Below are 19,682 nucleotides of genomic sequence, written 5' to 3'. Positions count from 1 at the left end.
GGAATGAGCAGGGTAACATAATATTATATGAACAAAACTCTACAAATACACTGTGTATTTTAGTCCTTTGACTTCTCATATGTTTTGTACATTAGAGCTTCTACATCTTCTTTCATGAGCCAAAGAACCCCGAACAAGATACAGAATATCCCTGAAACCCCCTCATGTACGCCCCTGAGAATAACGTCTAGTAGCTTTTTCCTTCTTTACTTATGTAGAAAAGAACAACGAGAGAGAAATGTATATGAAAGATATTAGACGTGTATTTAACGTCTTTGTATTTAACGTCTTTGTATTTAACGTGTTTTGCAGAGAGTTACAGATTGGTTGGATAAGAATATTATCTATAAGTATTATAGATTTAAAAAATACAATTCATGTATTATTTGTTGAGCTATGAAGCCTTTTGTCAAAAACATTTAACAAAATAAAATAATACATCTAACATCTCCTGATAATTTAAATTAATGAATCCTTGCAGAGTGTCACAGACCATAGGTGGGACCATGTTCATATATGAATATAAAACACCAATTTAAAAGTTAATTTCACATAATAAATAATCAATATGTGGTTTGAATACAAGTTCAACGTCGAGCCATAGGCCCAAGTCTTTTCTACATAGTTTTTATGTTCCATCATTACGGTATAATTTAGTTTTACAAAGCAGTTATTAGAGTGAAACCAGTTTTGTGTGTTGTTAAAATCCGATTGTTGGGCCATGGCTTTGGGGCCATCATCATTTGACATCTGTTCATGTCATTTAGTAGTAATGTTACGTATAATTATGGGGAAAATAATACAGGATAAGATCACACAGAAGGGCCCAGAGGGAGGCCCAGTAATATTTCTCCCATCTGCTGTGATGAACACAAAGCAGCAGATCTGTGGACCTGCATCGTTTGAGGAGGATGTGGTCAACCTGAGGGGCTTCTGACAATCACGTTACTCTAATGCTCACCGTGATATTCAGTCATCAGTAGTGTTTATGTATATGTATATATAATGACCTCTGAACTTGCCTTTGCTCGTCACATCTGTGGTGTAGAAACCAGAGCTGGAGAAACTGAATAATTCATATCAAACCGTTTTACACCGACCTCAGTGTTTAAACATTATGGAGGCTGAGGACGGATGTGGTGACCACCACAGGGTTAAAATGGGCCCACATCTTAATTCATGGAAAATAGCATACATATAAGAGCCTACTGAGCATATAGGCCTACATCAAAGCATTACTCACAAAGCACATTGTGTCTTCACTGACCAGCAAAACCTCTTCCATACGACCAATAAATATCCTCATAAAATGAATTTTAACACAGCCTCGTGAAATTATTTTTGTGAAGTGTTAAGTTTTCTTTTTCGTACTTAAAAGTTACAGAATTTCCCACAAAGACAGTGGGTCACCAAGAACAACATACAACCACATATAAGATCCAGTGGATGGAAAGAGAGCAGAAGCAGCGTTCAACACTGACACAACACCAGGAGCCTGAGCTGCAGCTTCACAAACAACTCAGAGAACAAAACGTGGGTGCAGCCTGATTCCATGGCCGAACTATTCAGAGGTCTCGTTTAAGAGCCGACATGTTGTCTCTCCCAACTCGTCACATACAAACGCTTGGTCAGGAGTCTGGACCTTTAGGCGTCACTTCAAAGTGCACTGGGTACACACTCTTCAACGTTGGTACTTTATGACGTAAGTTAAGCATGTTGCTCATGGAAGGTAAGTTGAGTATGTTACGTAACTTTGTATACTCAACTTGATGACCCCAAAGTCCAAAATGTCCAACAATCACATTTGAACAACATATAAAAATAACTGCTTTGTAAAACCTAAATTCTTCAGCTATTACATGTAATGATGGTACTTTTCTGCATCAAACAGTTCAAATTAATTACTTGGGCCAATGGCTATGAAGGTATATTTGTGTCTTTATTACGCAAACAAAAATAAAAATATAAATTTCTTGCTCTGCAATCAAAAATCAAGTTTGTAAGTGAAAATATATAAACTGTTTATATACTGTAAATGTGTTAGTTTTGCTGATGAAACTGCAAATCAAAAACCTACGCTTTAAAAAAAAAACTACGCTTTCAAAAAACCTACACTTTCAAAAAAAACTACACTTTCAAAAAAAAACTACACTTTAAAAAAAACTACTTTAAAAAAACAAACTAAGCTTTAAAAAAAAATACGCTTTAAAAAAAATACGCTTACAAAAAATACACGCTTTCAAAAATACACGCTTTCAAAAAAATACGCTTTCAAAAAAACAACCTACTCTTTAAAAAAAACAACTACACTTTAAAAAAAAATACCTAGACCTGCTCGTAGATATCAACCCCGTCATTCATTATGTCCAGATCTACGTTTTCAAAGAGCATGGATGTAGTTAAACTGTCTGATAACCAACCAAAAACACATGCCAACACAGCCAATCAGAGCATTGAAAGAAAGCGCTCATGTTCACATTCATATTCAGCACAAACACACATACATGCCTAACCTACCAACAGTGGACTATCATGCTTCTCCAACCAAGCGTGGACCTCTTGTTCTGGTCATTTTGAGAAAAAAAAAAGAAGAATAGAACTTTTTGTTTTAGGTTTGTGCTTTGTAATGTTTAGTTTTTAAGAAAGGAGGGGACTTTCATTTACAGCATTCCTTCACCTAACCTGTGCTTTCTTTGTTTCTTTATAAAATTGATAGTTTAGCCTAAATGTTGTCAATATTTTAACACATTATAAAAATAATCATGGCCACTTCAACTGAGAATAAATAATGTTTTACCTGCAACTCAGAAGTAACTTGGCTGAATAAATGTATATATATATATATATATATATATATATATATATATATATATATATGTATATATATATATATATATGTATATATATATATATATGTATATATATATATATATGTATATATGTATATATATATATATATGTATATATATATATATGTTTGTTTTTGTTTTTCTATTGTTTCTTTATCATTGATAAATCAACTCTCAATCAATGCTTCAAATCTCTTCTATGTTCAGTCTTAAAGGACGGCTCTGTGTTAAAGGAGAGAGGAAGCAATGAAGCTCCTCTCATGGGACCTTGGAGCATTCGACCAGCTGTTTTTATGGCCGATACTGTGACGAGTATCATACAAGTTATACTTTCCACATTTTTCTAACATTTGTGTGTGTGTGTGTGTGTGTGTGTGTGTATGTGTGTGTGTGTGTGTGTGTGTGTGTGTGTGTGTGTGTGTGTGTGTGTGTGTGTTGGTGCAGAGCTGAGGAAGGCAGGGGAGTGTAAGAGCGAGGAGGCGTGGCAGGAAGGGGAGGAGTCGAGCTCAGAGCTGGAGGACGAGGAGGAGCACAGACAGAACAGCGAAGCTGAAGAGGAGGAGGAGGAGGAGGAAGAGGAGGAGGGAGAGCACACGCAGGACGACACCCATGACCACATGCTGGTATTTACACCTGTGTGTATGTGACAGACACAATGAGGACTCCTGTGAGTTTACAGTGTTGTGAGGACCTGTGGACGATAGTCCTTCTACTCCTCCTCAACTGCTCCTTTACTGGTTCAATAGTTTGATACAACATAATGAGTGCTTACCAGCTTTTAATATCTTAAATCTCCTCTTATAGAACAATGAAGAGATGGAATAAAATGAGCTGATGATAATCCATAGATCATTTAAGTCGTTAATTAAACAAAAACTCAAAATGTTTTTTTATATTATGTTAAATTGGGCTTTGGACTGTTAGTCGGGCAAAACCAGTTTATTTCAAACATTAATAAATAGTTTATATAACTGATAGTTGCAGCTATATAGCAGTTCTTGTTAAGATCAAGCAATTTATGTATTTATTGTTAATATTACTTTAAGGCTTAAGCATAACATGCATCAATGTGTTGTATCTGTATTCATACAAAGAACATCACTCACCTGACTAATAACACAACAAACCAGATTAAAAACGCCCCCCAGGACTCATAACTTACCTCCTGCATTATCAAATTGTCCATACAACCAATAATAAACACAATCCACATGCTTCTGTCTGAAATGTAACATTTTATAGACAAAGTTTAAATCATTGTTCTGACAGTAAACTCCCCTCGTTATCAGCTGCAGGGGGACAGTAGAATCAACAACATATGAACATGAAATATCAAAGCCTCCAGCTGTTTCCTCTGAAAAACACCGGGAGGCTCACTGGCTTGAGATGTGTGGGAACCGGCCCAGTCGGCCCAGTCGGCCCAGTCTCCAGTGGCTCCAGCTGAGCAGCTGACTCACTGCAAACACAAACACAATCTGCCACAGCAGCAAACCGAACGCCTGTACTGTATATATACTCTATCTACAGTATATATATACAGTGTTTATATATACTGTATGTTTCTGAAGTAAGCACACTGAAAACATCAACCATGGCTGTTGATGGTAACACAGAATCCCTCCAAACGTTTTGTATTAATTGCCGCTTCCTTATTTTCCTCATATTCGTCGTCATTTGATGACCGTCTTCTTCTGCGCTGCACGTCGGGTCTCACAGGGCAGCTAGCGCGTCGCTGGACTCCTGAATAAGCAGCAGCAGCAGCAGCAGCAGAATACCTCCACCTCTCAGCGGTACCACAGGCTGCTGCTGCTGCTGCTGCTGCTGCCCCCCACCTACCGTCATTTCATCAGCTGATCAGAGCCGCTCTGCTCCTTCCTGCTGCCGCTGACCTTACATCTGAAGTAATGGCAGCGACTGCTTCCTGACTGAAAGCACATTTAGTCTGAGAACTAAGTGATTCTAAAATAACACACGGGGGCGTGTCAAACAGGACTTTATCATAATGATAATACTACTACTTTCATTTGATATAGCGCTGTTCTAAGTACCCAAAGACGCTTTACATAGAGACAAACAAACAGAACATGTAAATGAGACGTTAAGTCACTTACTAATGTACTTTACTTACGGATGTAACTTAAGCTTTGCAACAAACTAATAAACTCATTTTGAGTTACTTTAAGGACTTAACGTACGTCATGTACATAACACACTTTACTTAATTAATTATGCTAGTTAAACATATTTATTTTAAGTAACATACGTAAGTTTATGTACGTTAAATACTTAACGTACAGAACTCCTTTACATACTTGAGCTACGAAACAAAAGTTACTTTGACGTAATATAGTACATATAATGTAAATATAATTTACAGTACATACATGACACACTAAAGTAACAAACTTACTTATTTTAAGTTGCATTTGCAAGCTTTCTAAATTAGCAGATATACACATTTTAACCTTTTTTTTTTTTTAATCTGTATGAGAATATGCAGAGTCCCGGGCTTCTTACGCTGCCTTCATGTGAGCAAACATGTTCTGCCGTAGTTTGAGTGGTTTGACACTCACAGCACATGTGTGTGTGTGTGTGTGTGTGTGTGTGTGTGTGTGTGTTTTCTGACTCGGGTCTTGTCTTCTGTCGTGTTCTTCAGGAGAACAGCCGCGTATCATCAGAGATGGACTCCATTCACCCATGAGAGGTGAGTGCTTCTTTATGGATTTGGGTTTCTTTGGAACACACTCAAAACCAGGAGAACCGTCTCTCTCTCTGACATTTAAGATGTGTTGTTGCCGGTGTAGAAGGAGACAATGTGCCGTCACAACAAAGGGAGATGATTGTCCTGCAGAGGACGAGTCTCCGTGTGACTGTTTGAATCCTGCAGTGAAGACGTCTGCCTCTTGTTGGATTCCTCTTGCATTCTGTCGGCTCTCTGACGCACCGTCAGGTCAAAGCGGTGACGTTTGAGCCACATTTATTTCAAACAGATCTGAAAATCACCTTGAACAGATCTCACACACACACACACACACACACACACACACACAGCTGTCCTTTACAACCACCAACCTGCCGGCCACTGAGCAGCTCCACCGGAGCAGTTGGGGAATGAAGGTCTTGCTCGAGGGCACCTCGGTGGTGGTAACTACAGCTGCTCTTTCCCCGTCCGCATTCATTCTGCCGGTCCAGAGATGGAACCGGCGACCCGTACAGTAGTCTGTGTCTCTAACTCCTGTCGGCCGGCTGCACTTCATTCTGGTACAAATCCTCGACAAACAACCATTTCCAGAACGCGTAGATACGATCTGAAAGAGCCGGTGTGGTTTTAATTTCTAATTTCAAAAAGTAAATATTCTGAAAGAACTCATTTTGTAAATGCTGATCATAATCATAAGAGAGCAAAAAGGTTTTACTGATTCAAAACACAAACCATGTGGAACTCATCAGGGCTGAATTTAGAAGGTTATGAAAACACAACACACACACACACACACACACACACACACACACACACACACACACACACACACACACACACACATCCAGAGCTTTACCGACACAGAGTCAACATCCCTGACCCCAAACACTAGCTCCCCATACAGGGAAGCCGCATAGTGACTTATGATTGGAGGGAAACGTGTTTTGTTGTGTGCTACGTTTGCTTTTGAAGAATCACAAATAAGTTTCAAATGCGTCGGCAGAAGTCAGCGTCGGGAGGATGTTGGTGTGGAAGGATCAAATATCACAACAGTGTAGTTTGTGTCCTTTTGTAGCCTAAACTTAACCAAGTTCTTTTAAAGCCAAACAATTGATTCAACTAAACCAACTTGTAGCGTTTCTTTGTTTCAGTTCACAGAGTTCGTGTTTCCATGAACGTTGATTTACGTCCAGCTCATGAATGTTGATCACACTCAGAATTAAAACAAATGTTTTCGTGTTGCTCCTCAGAGTGAACTTCTTCAGACCGTAGTGAGTCCTGCTGCGTTTACTGAACACTGGCTCACAGCATTACCCTTAAAAACTGTGATTCCTTTCATAAGCTTCATGTGTGCATGAGGCCTAGTATGTTGTTAAAAATTAATTGTTTCATGAAGTGTTTTTTCTGGCATCAACAGTGGTGTTATGATTTTTATTGATTCAGTAATGAGCTGGAGTGAAGAAATATTTGAAGTGATTAAATCTCTGAAGAGCACGACACAGTACTGTTACTACCTACTCCACTACGTATCATTGACATGTGTAATCAAGCAAATGTCTGTTAATGTAGCCGTGGGACATCATATGTTGTCACTCCATAACAGCATTAACAATAACACATACGCCCTGTTGACGTTGATGCACAGCAGAGATTACAGCTGAAATGTTAAACTAGTGTTGGTGGAGATCGAGAGAGACACTAAGGTGCCCTGATGTAAGAGCCTGCTGCTCTAGTGAACTGTCCTGGGAGTTGTAGTTCTCTACATGCTGACAAATGAATCGTTTTTTTAACTTTGTTAAAGTCCCGGAGGTTTCTATTTGTGATGACGAGCGCTGTAGTGGAAGCTGACGCGTCTTAGAAAAGAGAAAGTAAACCTCAACCTCAGAGGAAAGACATGTTGAATGAATTGAGTTTGAATTAAACAAGAGGTGTCCTCATATGTATTCATGTTTCAGACTATCTCTTTGGACAATTTACCAAAACAAAGATCAAAAATGTAAACAAAGCAAATATTAACACTACTGTTTGTGATTGGACGATGTAGACCAGTCTAGACCAGTGGTCTTAAGCTTTAGAGGAACAGGAATGCCATGTTATTCTGTGTTCTTTCACAAACCTTGCACACACTCCCTCAATTTTCCCTTTCTTCTCTGAATTTCCCTCTTCTGTGGGTGAACAATGGATTCCACCAGCTCTTCACTGAGCAGCCTGTCTGCTTTTAATTGAAGGTCTTTACAGGAAACGAGGCCCACAGGTCAAAGAAGTGAGAGAGAGCATCACCAACAAACAGAACGTTCAGGGTGCACGGTTCTGCCATGAGAGGGTTCTTTTAGGGAAGGGTTAGAACTGGACAAAGTAGATTCATGTGAAAACTAAACTCCCAGTTCAGGAAGATAGAGCTGTGGAATCATCACTGTCTGGTCTGTCTGTCATGTTCTGTTTGTTCTGAGGTCCAGTGTTCACTCTTTATTCACCGGCCTTCTGCAGAACCGCTGCGTATTTTGGCGAGGCGTGTCGTATGACTTGAAGAATGACTTAAAGGAACACTTTATCCACTAAATGACCCTTTGTGGATCAGTACCTCACCCCGAGAGAGAGAGAGAGAGAGAGAGAGAGAGAGAGAGAGAGAGAGAGAGAGAGAGAGAGAGAGAGAGAGAGAGAGAGAGGGACAGAGAGAGAGAGACAGAGACACAGAGAGAGAGAGACAGAGGACAGAGACAGAGAGAGACAGATGTTGTTTTGTGCTGCAGCATTCTCAGCAGCATACTGGTGTAAAGCACTCAGAGATGCAATAATAAAACCTGGTCCCGGTGAGACACGGGTGTAGTTTTCCAGGGTCGGAAAAAGCCGCCTACGTGAAGGGATCCAAAGCAAGACCACAGCGGAGGAAGTCCGACCGGCAGCTCTTGCTGGTCAGACGTCTTAAGAGGCCGTGTGCAGGTTCAGGGTCCAACCGCAACGCCTCTCTGATCTGCCACCACTGTTGGGATGCCTGGCAGGTCCTGAGAGAGTGAAAATTAAAAACGCCTTCACTGTGAGCAAATCACAGGAAGGAAGAGAAGGAGAAAGCCCCGCTGCGAGGCTCCCCGGCCGAGGTGCAGGTGGAGAAAAAGCATCACTCGCGGGGCTCCTTGAGTACATCACTGTCTGTGTGTACACTGCCTGTGCATTCCGTTGGCTGACGTCCAGCTCTCAGAATAAGGTGTGCACTTCCAGCCGGGTCAAAGGGGATCACAGTAGTGATGAGGTGAGAGGAACTGGAGCTTCATGTAGTTCAACAGAGGGAAGGAAACAGGGCGTGGCGGCCCTGTAAAGCATATGTCAATGTGACAGTAACATAACATCAGTGTTTGTAGGGATACTTTGGTCCAACGAGTGGAATTCAACCCTCCACCCTGACGGTGAACTCCTCTGATGAAGAACATCTTTGGGATCTCCAGCTGTAGTTGTATGTGAAAGGTGAAACTGATTTAAAGTGCGTGAAGAGCAGCGGAAACGCTCCTTCAATACGTCGCTTCAGGGAAACTCTGCCCATGTACACCTGCCTCAAACGGGAGGTGAGCCTCTGCACGTGTGAGAGTCTCGGCAGGATTCTGCACCGTTCTTCACCGTATAGAGCGATGGGGGATGCCGTCCCCCTCATCATCCCTCCTCTTCAGCCCCTGCAGGGGAAGTGGAGTCGTTGAGTTGAATGTGTCGGTGTAGTCTTCCTGACTCATTAATCCTTTAAAACGTGTGCAGGTCAGGCTCTATGGCCCCGACCACGGCTCTGAAACATCTGTGTTGTGTATTGATGAATCCACGGCGCTGTCCCAGCATGTCCTCTGACGCTGACACACAAGGCATCCTTCACCGTCTCTATCATGTCACTGCAGTTTAAACTCATCCGCATCTTTGTTTCAATCGATACTTAAGTTGACATTTGGATTAGAAATGTAAACAGTAAATCGTGATGGATAAGTGGTGAGCAAGGTGTTTGTGTTTGAATCAACAACTTAAACGTATCGACACCACGTTCCCGACCAAGCAACGACAAGTTTGACAACTTGAGATCATGTCGGCTGTCCGTGGTGCTGAAGCAGAAGACAGATTTACAGCTTTGCCATGCCCTTCTGTAGAGAGACCTTCTGTAGAGAGACCTTCTGTTTAGAGACCTTCTGTAGAGACCTTCTGTTTAGAGACCTTCTGTTTAGAGACCTTCTGTAGAGACCTTCTGTTTAGAGACCTTCTGTTTAGAGACCTTCTGTAGAGAGACCTTCTGTAGAGAGACCTTCTGTTTAGAGACCTTCTGTTTAGAGACCTTCTGTAGAGACCTTCTGTTTAGAGACCTTCTGTTTAGAGACCTTCTGTAGAGACCTTCTGTTTAGAGACCTTCTGTTTAGAGACCTTCTGTAGAGAGACCTTCTGTAGAGAGACCTTCTGTTTAGAGACCTTCTGTTTAGAGACCTTCTGTAGAGAGACCTTCTGTAGAGAGACCTTCTGTTTAGAGACCTTCTGTTTAGAGACCTCTGTTTAGAGACCTTCTGTTGAGAGACCTTCTGTAGAGAGACCTTCTGTTTAGAGACCTTCTGTTTAGAGACCTTCTGTAGAGAGACCTTCTGTTTAGAGACCTTCTGTTTAGAGACCTTCTGTAGAGAGACCTTCTGTAGAGAGACCTTCTGTTTAGAGACCTTCTGTTTAGAGACCTTCTGTAGAGAGACCTTCTGTAGAGAGACCTTCTGTTTAGAGACCTTCAGTAGAGAGACCTTCTGTTTAGAGACCTCTGTTTAGAGACCTTCTGTTGAGAGACCTTCTGTAGAGAGACCTTCTGTTTAGAGACCTTCTGTTTAGAGACCTTCTGTAGAGAGACCTTCTGTTTAGAGACCTTCTGTTTAGAGACCTTCTGTAGAGAGACCTTCTGTAGAGAGACCTTCTGTTTAGAGACCTTCTGTTTAGAGACCGTCAGTTTAGAGACCTTCTGTTTAGAGACCTTCTGTAGAGAGACCTTCTATAGAGAGTTGTTCATGGAGCGGTCTATCAATCTCCTTCATAGCAGACACAGTTGAGTGAGCTGTGTTCAGCCTGTCAAAGTTGATATCTGAGCAAACAGTTGCCTTTTTACATATCTAGACGCAGAGCAACATCAACATTCTGTTGAGTCATGTTTGATAAATGTCCAATATTCACTCTGGTTTGGACTCCAACAGCTCTATTCACAGAAACAATGTCTGTCTCTTAAGCTCCTAAACTCTTCACTTCTCTCACCACCTTTTCACTAACTGTCTGAGTTTGGTGATGCTTTCTCAGGGAACATTTGATCAAAAAGTGTGTAAATATTTCCGAAAGGTTTTGTTGTTTTACGGGTTACATCCTGTTTTATTCAAATCATTGTGCGCATGTTTCCCATGCATTCCCTCGTGCCAGTGTGACACCGCTGAGAGGTCAAGAAGGTCAAATACCTCACATTAAATCTCGCTGCTACAGCATCATATTCTATTCTTTGCTTCACTATTCTCCCGACATGCTCACTCCATTCATACAGCGTCCTGAGCATCATACGCAGAAGTGTACTCTGCACAAGTGGGTCTGTGATTAACTTCAGACTCAACAGTGACGTGTGACATGAACTCGACCCGCAGCGCCTCCCAGAGGACCAGAAGGAGGTCCTGGAAGGAGGTCAGATCTTCGTTGGTAATGCGGTCGTGGTTCGGCAGTTAAATTGATGGATGGCGGCAGCCTTCTGATCTCGGATGATGCGCTGCCACGTCTTGATTGTAACAGACGTCACTGTGCATGCCGAGTATCTACGTTTGAACTTTGTGAATACACTCCAGTTTGTAGTGGCAGCTTATTTTACCGTCCTTCTATCGCCACTTCTTGCAGGATGTAGAGGGTTCTGACTCCTGTAGACCACCACGTCTAACTCACGTGCTCTTAGCTGTCCAATGATGAGGCTCGTAGTTAAACGTAGTTTTATTCCATGTTCCACAGTAAAAAGTCTATAATCTGCGGTCAGAAGAATTGTTGCTCCACATCCTGCTCCATCAAAGCCTGACTATCACTGAAACCTCCTTAAAGGAACCAACAATGATCCAATAGCAGGACAGAACAGAGGAGCCTTTATCTTAATAGGGACATAAGACACGCATCAAAGCACATTTAGCAACATGACCAATTACCTTAACCATTTTGTATGGTAAACATTTTAAAGGGCATAACCCATAAAGTCCACCCAGATTTTTCTCCAGCTGGTTGTGGTGACAAAAAGTAGATGCCGGGACCCCATCCGTCAGGACCGGGATCAAAAGTTAATGTTGTGCTGCAGTGATACACGTGGTTTCCATTAAACGATCTCAAACATGCTGAGCGCTGTGAGTCTGCAGCTTTCGTGGTGCCGATGCTCCTCTTCGCCCACTTGGAAATGAAACACGGCCTCGTGATTGTGTTTTGTTTTTGTGGTTTTTGGTTTTACAGTTTTTGGCACAAAACTGAATAGCTAATAACTAGAGAATGTGTGTCCAAACAAATAGCATGAGTGTGATGTCTCTATTCATTGAAGCCAATGAGCACTTCTTTGTATCGCACGATGATTGCACACATGTAAATCTTAATATTTCACTTCATCGTGTTTTATAGTTTTCAAAGTTGGTCAGTCAGTTGGTCGTTCCAACACTTATGTCCAGGTTGAAACATCTCAACAACTATAGCCATGAAGTGACATGAATGAGGTCCAGTCATGCAAGGTTCTGATGGTTTTCCTCTCGCGCCAACATGAGGTTCACATTTGTGCAGAGAGTGAAATGTCTCCACGACTAGGCCGACTGGATGCATTACCATGAAATCTGGTGCACGCATTCACGTTACTGTAAATGAGGAATTGTAATGATGTTAGTTGTAAAACATACATTTTGTCCAAAACTTTTGTTTCTGACCGAATACCTGCAAAGCCAATGGCATTCCCATCGGACTCAGGTAGTGAATATGGCAAACGTCATACTTGTAAACACCGGTCCTTGTGAGCGCGTTAGCGTTCTGACATCCGGGTCAAACACCACGGTGTGTCGGTGCGGCCTCACCGGTTCTGGTGCTTTACGGTCCGTCTCTGTAATCCTGAGTTGTGATTGTGGCTGCAAACGTTTGTTCACACTTTGTTTCTCTGCTCCTGTTGTGAATGATTTGTCCTCTTGTGTTTCAGGTAGTGTGGACTGAGGAGGACGAGACAAAACGAAGGAGAGAGAGAGAGAGAGAGAGAGAGAGAGAGAGAGAGACAGAGAGCCATGGACAGACAGAGAAGTGGATAACAGCACAGGAGGCCATCAAACAGCAAGGATCCAGACACACACACACACACACACACACACACACACTGTAGAAACACACAGTAGTGAGACAGACGTGACACTTTGTAAAGTAGTAAAACAGCAGGGTGCTGCCAGAGCACACCATAAACTGATGAGTTACACTCAGTAACACACACAGAGAAGAGAGAGCTCAGTGACGGAGACGGACTCAACGCTGTGTCAGAGCCACAGGGAGACAGTAAAACAGCAGGCCGCTGTCGAAACATCTTAGAGCAACACGTTTTACACACACACACACACACACACACACACACACACACTGAAGAGCTCTGCAGCTGACGGCCGATTGGGAACGCTGGAGCTCATCAGAACCTCTTGCAGGACGACCGAACGGGCGACACGCGGAGGCGGAGCCGGTTAGTCGACCGGAGACGTCGTCGGTTTGAATCCTTTTGAAATACAAAAAGGAAAAAACTAATCGGACACAATAAAGTGACGGGCTGAGCTTCGTGATATTCGTTGATGCGCAATATTGCAAATTTAGGCTGAATCACATAAAATAATCAAACAAGTCTTTGATGGGAAACCCTTTGCTTTCTGGGAACACGGGACAGTTTCCTGTTGTTCGGTTGTAACTGCAGGAGAACTACAAACAACTGGAACTTCCAATCAAAGTAATGCAGTCAATGCAGCGACTCAAGTTAAACAACAGAACTGTGACATACGTCTCCAGGCAATCATATAATCCAGCGCTCTATATATGGAGAGTTTCCACTAAATGGTTCATATTTGTTTGTCATAATTCTAAGAAATTCCTTTAAATTATGACGTTTTTTTCAAGACAATTCCTTTTTCATTAACTCGACAGTGCTAAAGGCCCTGAAAAACAAAAAACAGCCAAAAGACTCCACATATTTCCTGCTCCACCCACAGTGTGACGTGACATGGTGAAGACCACCGGAGAGGACGTCAGGGATCATCAAGGGTTCATGATCACAAAGCTTCCTAGTACTAAAAGAATCCCCTCACAGTTGAGACAAAGTTCTGATAAAGATAAAAGTTCTTCACAAAGCATCTAAACCCTGAAGAGAGCTTAAGATAAGATGATGTCGGGGTAGGGAGGAGGAATCCTATGAGGCTTAAGAGTTTCTTAAGAGGAGACAAAGAGGGAGGAGGAATATTTTACAAACGCTGAATTCAATTCAAAATCACAAGTTTGCCTCAGAGGGCTCTACACTCTTTACAACCTAGGACGTCCTCTGTCCCGTGGACCCTCGCGTCAGAATATCAGGAAGTTAAGGAAAAGACACAGATTAGATCGTGTGAGGATGTTTGTGGTCGATTCGATCAGATATGCGCTCACATCTTCCACCCAATAACGCCAAATCTGAAGTTTGTAGATTTACATGCTACTCATACAGACTGGCCAACAATCACAGAATCTGATGAAAGCTGGCTTCAAATAGATGAAGTTCTAAAATTACCAGCACAGTCAATACACACAAGCAAATAACAGTTACCAGAATGAACAGGCTACTGCACATTAGTAAGTGTAATTCGCACTTTAAAAACACAGATGTAAGTCCCTGAACACCCCTTATCAAGCAATGCGTTCACATTAACTATGATCAAAGGTTCACTTTATCTATTATCGTACGTTCACATTAACTATGATCAAAGGTTCACTTTATCTATTATCGTACGTTCACATTAACTATGATCAAAGGTTCACTTTATCTATTATCGTACGTTCACGTTAACTATGATCAAAGGTTCACTTTATCTATTATCGTACGTTCACGTTAACTATGATCAAAGGTTTGGGAGTCAGAGGTTAAACAGGAACATTGTGGTTATGTATACAGTTTAGGCTTTTAAAAGTTAAGAACACATGTTCATTGTCTTAAAGTTGTATTATCAGTTGTTAAAGTGTTCATTTGTTTCTCAAATGATGACTTATCCATTTGATTTAATTGTGAGTTATGAATAAATAATATGTGGGCTTTTATTGCACATTAACCTTCCTAATGGGATTATAAAAGGGTTCAAATCCACCTTTTATACAATTATAACAAAACCTCTATTGTTTGGCGTGATGACCTCACTCTGCTGAGCCTGTTGTTTGCTTTGGGTTCACGAGTAACGAGATGAAGCGATCGCTGCCAAAAGAGCCTCACTGAAAGCCAACGCCTGTACTTATTCATGTCTCCTCAGGACGTGGTACTATAATGCAACTATTACTGTTATTGTTTTGGCTTGTCCTCACAAACGTCGGACATTGTTTTAGTCCATTAACATTACTGCCGTGTTTATATTCCACATGTCCGTCTTGCAGTTTTCACTTCTCTTCAGTATGAAAGTTAAACCTTAACGAGGGATCAGTCAGTAGCTCTACTCAGGATGTTCTGGTCACGGGTCCGTTCAGGTGGGATGTGAGGCTGATCTTGATTTGAGGAACACTTACTAGCTTTCTTGTTGAAGATTGTGAAATGCGGCTCAAGCTCTGGAATTTTTATTTTTTTTATTTTTCAAAACTCTCCTCATTAGAGCGCTGATGTATCTGAAGTCTGCTGAAGAGCATTACATTGATTGGCAGCAAACAACCAGCAACCAGTGTTTCCTTACTCCTTAAAGACCCTGAACATATGGTATTTTAATATCACCTGAAACAGGTGTTATTAAATAAGCAACAATCAAAGTTAAAGTGTAGAGATTAATAATGATCACCAGGGCAGTGTTGTACAGCCTGGAAACACAAGCAAACAATCCCACAGCTGTCATAATACAATATTTCATAATGTGTTGAATGAAATATTGCAAAATCCTTTGTTTGAAATGCGTGACAACAGCCTCGATACAAACCAGGGAGAACGGCACAGATCAGCTGCCAGGATGAAAGATGATGTCGTTGTACGTTAAACCACGGATACGTTGAACGTTTACGTTTTCTGAGATCGGTCAGAGCAAGTGATGAAGTACGACGAGTGGTGAAGTCCTCGTGCTGCGAGAGAAGCAACCGCTTCATTTAAAGACGCTTCATTCAAAGACGCTTCATTCAACCCGGTACTTGCTCTGCCAGCCCGGCGCTGATGGGCTGACTGCATCGATCGCCCACTCACAAGGTCCATGAATATTAATGTGTCCCTTTATAGTAAGTGAAAACTGATAAGCCTTAAAAACCAAAAGTTCGTTAATGGTGTTTAGAGTTTTCTTTTTTTACTTCACAGTTGTTTCATGCTGCATTGTGTGTTTGCTGCTCCGCTAACGTTAGTGAATCTGTGACTCGTTTGACTCTTTAGTGAGTGACTCCTGGAAACTTGAGTCAGTAAAATCTTGAATCAGTAAAATCAGTCAAACCTCTAACAACGAGTATAAAACGAGTATAAAAAGCAAGAGAGTGCACCGTTGGTGGATCAGTCAAACAAACGCAGGCCTTTCACCCAGGAGACCTCTGTTTCCTTCACGCTTGTTACGTGACGTAATGTAAGAAAGTTTATCTTGATCTCTTATCACGTCATCACATTATTACGACATTATTAAAACACAAACCACGATCTTTTCTTTTCCCTCGACCGTGAAGTGTTGAAGCCTTAACGTACCGCGTTTCACAACGTTAACCGCGCAGCATGTGTGCGTTTGTCCACGTGTGATACGGGGCTGACTTGAATATTTCTGAAACATATTTGGGTTTCAGAAACATTGACATTCAACGTATTCCGGGATCGTAGAAATGTACAATGGCAACATTTTTCATTAAAATACAGAGAATCTCCGGTGTGAAATAAAAGACTGATGTCCAGGAGTGTTGAGATCATGCTGGAGCTCATTGCAGTAGAACGTTGATCAGGAAAGTGTTTCTTCAGGGCCTTTGCGTGAACGAACCAAAACACGACGACGTCTTGATCTTAAGGTATTGGGTGACGTTGCATGACTGTGAAAGCTCATCACTATGAGTTGGAGGTAAAGTTGGAAGTTGTCGGTGTGGAACAGGTGGACGGAGCTTTAACGCTGTTGAAAATGTGAATCCCTCTCACTGCATTTCCTTGTTCCCTTCTGATCTCATCTTCCTTCCTTCGGTCTTCACTCCCTCTCCCCAGTTCTTCCTTTTCTCTTCTTCAAACATGTTGACCAGCTTCCTTACCTTTCTGACACATTCATTTTGTTCTTGTGTTTATCTGGTTTTACCTTTTTATTTTCTTGACTTGCCGTCCGTCCCCTTCTTTCACAAACCTCTTATACCTTTCCCCTTTCATCCCGGCCTCTTCCTGCTCCATTTTGTCTTTCACTTTTATTTCATGTGATCTTTATTTTCTCTTTTCTTCAGTTTCCTGTCTTCCTTCCTTCTTGTTCTTCCTCTACCTGAACCTCTCCTCTCCTGTTCAAGATGAAAGAAATAAGTAACATCAGAAGGGATTCACACAGGTCTCTTCTTCTTCTTCTTCTTCTTCTTCTTCTTCTTCTTCTTCTTCCACCCTTTCCTCTGTGACAGAACGAGAGACTGTCCTGCCCCATATAAAACAACCCCATAGGTCATCTTCAGCAGCAGCGTACGACCCATTGTAATGTTGATTGAGAGGCTGAACCTCTACCGCTGTAGGAACTAGGTTTGAGCAAAGGAGGAAAGAGAGATGACGTAGTATAAAGAGCTACACAGTTTGTGTACTTACTTAACCTACATCACATAAAGCAGAACCAACGTACTTATTTAACCCAAACCGTGATCTTCAGAACCACGACCGCCACGTTCCGATACGAGGAGGAGTTCTTGGCACAGGAAGGGCTGCTGATGTAGGACATGGTTGGAACGGGAGGCTCATTGACTTAAGTTTGACCACGACTCATCACGTCTATGAATGTTCCTACTAACGGAGAAGTTAGTCGAACCCAAAAACGAGATCTGAATGAAGTTCACCTTTGCACAGCCTAAACATTGTACATCCTTGTATATACTTGTTATAACACATGAATAATCACACATCAATGCATTTTTGTAGACGTCGGTTGATGTAAAGGTGAGCTCCATCCTTCAGTGGAAGAACAGAATCAATCTGAGCTGTTGTTTACCTTTCTCTCTCCTCCTCTTCCTCGAATTGTCCCGTTTCTTCTCTCCATCTTCTCCCCATCTTTCGCCCGTTGTTCTTGTCTGATTTCTACATGCTGATGTTAAATAGGCTTTGCTGTTATTTTTAATGACTTGTGTATACTGTGTGATGAAAGTGATGACGCTGACTTCTCTGTCTGCACTGAGAGGGTGCCAGAGGCCTTTACAACACATGTAAATAATCCAAATAAAAGGCTGGAACTTTGGTGATTACTGACCGTGAACTGAAATATCTGGTGGTGAAGTTTTCAATCTCAAGTTTCTTTTTTTAACTTTTGAGCTCTTGGAAATGTCTTCTCCACATCTCGTCTCACTCACAGCAACAGGAATGCATTGTGCACTGTGCAGTAGATACACGTTATTATCAAAACCATGTTTCAAATGTGACTTTTGGACGTGTCAGTTACTGCTCGTCACATGCATTGTGTCTTTCAAAATAAACGTATGTTTCTACAGGAAGTTATGTTTCGGCAACAAAACCACTTAGTTAGGTTTAAGAAAAGAGTGCGGCTGACCTGACCTAACAACTCAAGAGTGACTAATGACACTAACGACTCACGTGATTAACGGCACTATCGGCTCTCGTGGCAAAATTCCAACGTTTACTTTCAGGTAAACGAACAGCTCCCTTCTCCGGCACGAAGGTTTGGTGATTGATTGACCGCTCCACCTCAAGTCTCACTCGCCCTGTGTGCACCTTCTGGCTCTTTATACCACGTCAGTTGCTCTAAATAGTGACCTGGGTGGGTTTACATTGGAGTTAATTGAAAGCGCGATGCAAGGGTGGATCACGCGCAGATGGGCAGCTACGAACCAATCTGTATTTGAAGAGCTGGGAGGAATATCGGTTGTTGGCAGCCCAGAAAATCAAGAGAGGCCAAGACTAACAGTGACTCTACAACAGTCACGAGACGTTTACGACATGGCTCCAGCATCTTCTCCCGCTGTAGTTTTGGGCACCAGCTAAATTGCAGAGACGATTCACATTCATGCTCCGTCACTGACGTGATTTGTCTGTTTTTGTACCGATGCACTTCGCAAGCAGCGGTTGGTGTAGATTGTGACGGTGTCGTCTACTTTACAATTCCATAGCAACATAAAGCCAGGAGAACGTAAGCGTGTTGTGACCATGCTGCACGCTTACGTTACAGACACATGTTTGTACCCGCGGTATCGTATCGTAAAGGCCTCTCCATCGCAGGTCGGTACGTCAGTGTCAGCCAAACACCAGCCAAGAGCGATTGGATGAACGGTTGTCAAGAGTAATCTGACAGATCATGTTTTAATTTTGTAGTCATTTCAAGCCTGACCATAATGTTTATCATTAAACCTAACAAAGTAGTTTTGTTGCTTTTGGGGGGTTTTGTTAACCACATGTTCCAAACTGTTAAAATCGTTTAAAACTGCGACTGACGGCAGGGCGGTGAATGTGGGATTGAGTGAAAAATAAACCACGGTGTGTGGGTTCATGGTGACGAAGGATCGTCAGTCACACAGGGCGAGAGTGTGGCTCTACTGAGAGCAGACCATAGAGGAATAATCTACCATAAATCGTTACCCATTGAAATGTTGGCACCTTACTGCTTGATATAGCAAAATAAAGCAGCAATTTTCCAGAAACTCAGCACAATATTTCAGTTTGCTTGCAGATCTCCAGCCTGCTGTTACTTCACTTGACTGATTGAGCTCCACTGTGCAGACTGATGCATGAGCACAGTTGGATGCTATGTCACACATGTTCACATGCATCT

The 19,682-nt window shown here is 41.9% G+C and overlaps 1 protein-coding gene across 1 annotated transcript in view; it reads left to right on the top strand.

The window, feature by feature from the left end:
• Positions 1–18,141, top strand: part of raly (RALY heterogeneous nuclear ribonucleoprotein) — a 99,474-nt gene extending 81,333 nt beyond the window's left edge. Inside the window, exons 7-9 of the mRNA XM_068704511.1 lie at positions 3,294–3,472; positions 5,506–5,553; positions 12,725–18,141. Coding sequence (XP_068560612.1) covers positions 3,294–3,472; positions 5,506–5,550 — 224 coding nt within the window. The 3' untranslated portion in view covers positions 5,551–5,553; positions 12,725–18,141. The remainder of the gene's footprint in view (positions 1–3,293; positions 3,473–5,505; positions 5,554–12,724) is intronic.
• The last annotated feature ends 1,541 nt before the right edge of the window (positions 18,142–19,682 follow it).

This window comes from Cebidichthys violaceus, unplaced genomic scaffold (genome assembly GCF_023349555.1).
Source record: "Cebidichthys violaceus isolate CVI_PGR_0920_01 unplaced genomic scaffold, fCebVio1.0.p SCAF_93, whole genome shotgun sequence".
In the NCBI taxonomy this organism is placed as follows: domain Eukaryota; kingdom Metazoa; phylum Chordata; class Actinopteri; order Perciformes; family Stichaeidae; genus Cebidichthys; species Cebidichthys violaceus.
The sequence above is the reverse complement of the archived record's forward strand: the minus strand, read 5'-3'. Positions and strand labels throughout refer to the sequence as shown.